Source organism: Strongylocentrotus purpuratus, unplaced genomic scaffold (assembly GCF_000002235.5).
Source record: "Strongylocentrotus purpuratus isolate Spur 01 unplaced genomic scaffold, Spur_5.0 spur5_scaffold_2, whole genome shotgun sequence".
Lineage (NCBI taxonomy): Eukaryota > Metazoa > Echinodermata > Echinoidea > Camarodonta > Strongylocentrotidae > Strongylocentrotus > Strongylocentrotus purpuratus.
In genome coordinates this window covers 4,764,508-4,765,904 of record NW_022145605.1, presented here as the reverse complement: position 1 = coordinate 4,765,904, position 1,397 = coordinate 4,764,508, and the positions used below count along the sequence as shown (strand labels likewise).

Below are 1,397 nucleotides of genomic sequence, written 5' to 3'. Positions count from 1 at the left end.
CGGTAAGTGTCTTCTCACAATTTTTCGCTTTTGATAATAAGTTAGCGTTTATCATGGTAAGGTCCTCGTCGATCCCCATTCTTGTGCCTTTCAGTTCGCGTCGCTTTAACATGGAATATCAGGCATCCTCCCCCCCCCCCCCCATTTTTCTTTCTCTCTCTCTCTATGATTTAAAAATTAATAAAACAAAAATCATAAGCAGTTTTAATGACGTATTTACAAAATCCCCTTTTTGTAATCTAACTTGACATAATCATCATTCATGGCTTCGTCCAGCATTGACTGTGAAATCTGAGGGAAATATTTGGCAAACGCCTCTTTTATCTCTTCACGAGACCTGAAGTAGGACTTCGAAATGCATCCAGGCTCATTCTCTATTAATAGAGTAGTGTTATTGATACAAACAAAGCGACCGTCAGGAAACGCCATGCATCTGAGGCTGGTTAGAAAGAAATGTCTAGGCATATCATCAATGCTGACATAGATCGGTGTCATGCTGGGTTTAAAGTGGGCTACCTCGACACCTTTCTTGAAATTAATGCGGATAAATCGGTACCAACCATCGGTGACAGGAAAGGCTTCCATGGTCTGCTTGGCCGGGTGACCGTCGACTTGATGCAAACAAAATATGACGTCATCTTGGCGGGAAAACTTGAAACGCAGAAAGGACTCGTGGTACACAGGTGACTCGTCCTTGAAGTCGAAGGGAACTGCGCAAAAATACGGATTCCCGTTCCCGACGTCGGCGTAATGCCTGCTGCCCTCACTTGTCAAATTGTGGACGATTACGGCGGCATGGTCGCTGGGACTTTCGATGTCGCAAGCGATAAGCGTTACATCAAAACCCAAAGCTTGGAGGAGGAGATAGAAGAAGACATTCTGTTGGTAACAAAGTCCGCCTATCTTATCGGTAAGAATATCGTGCTTGATCTCGGCTACGGTAGGAACATGTCTCTTGCGGTGGGGCGTGGCAATATTTTTGACGTTCTGGTACGGGAAGTGATGGAGATACGCTCTAAGGAGGTCTTGAAGAAAGTCCTTTGGACTCGCCTCGAACTTGATGGACGGCGCAGGGATGCACAGGTCATCACGCACGAAGTCAAAGGCTTCTTCCGGTGTAATCGTCGTGTCATCTGTGGATCCCGACATTCTCTGAGGTATCAAAAAAGAAAAGAACTGAGAACTATTTCGTTACATTTTATCAATATGCCTATTTCATCTTTAGACCTCATCGTTCGTAATCAAACATATTCCTCAACTTAGATTGGGCCCATGGACCTAACTTACAGGAGCTATATTGATCAGAAAGATCAATGCCTACGTTAGATGGAATCCAAGAGAAAAAGAAAAAGGATTTTCATATATTTATGTAGCTTTTACTGTGCGTTCAGGCGAGT

At 44.0% G+C, this 1,397-nt stretch overlaps 1 protein-coding gene across 1 annotated transcript; it reads right to left on the bottom strand.

Annotated features, from left to right (window-relative positions):
* Nucleotides 1-216: 216 nt before the first annotated feature.
* Nucleotides 217-1,149, bottom strand: LOC115926911. The gene has a single exon (XM_030992527.1). The coding sequence runs from the start codon at nucleotides 1,147-1,149 to the stop codon at nucleotides 217-219; it is 933 nt and encodes a 310-aa protein (XP_030848387.1).
* Nucleotides 1,150-1,397: the final 248 nt, after the last annotated feature.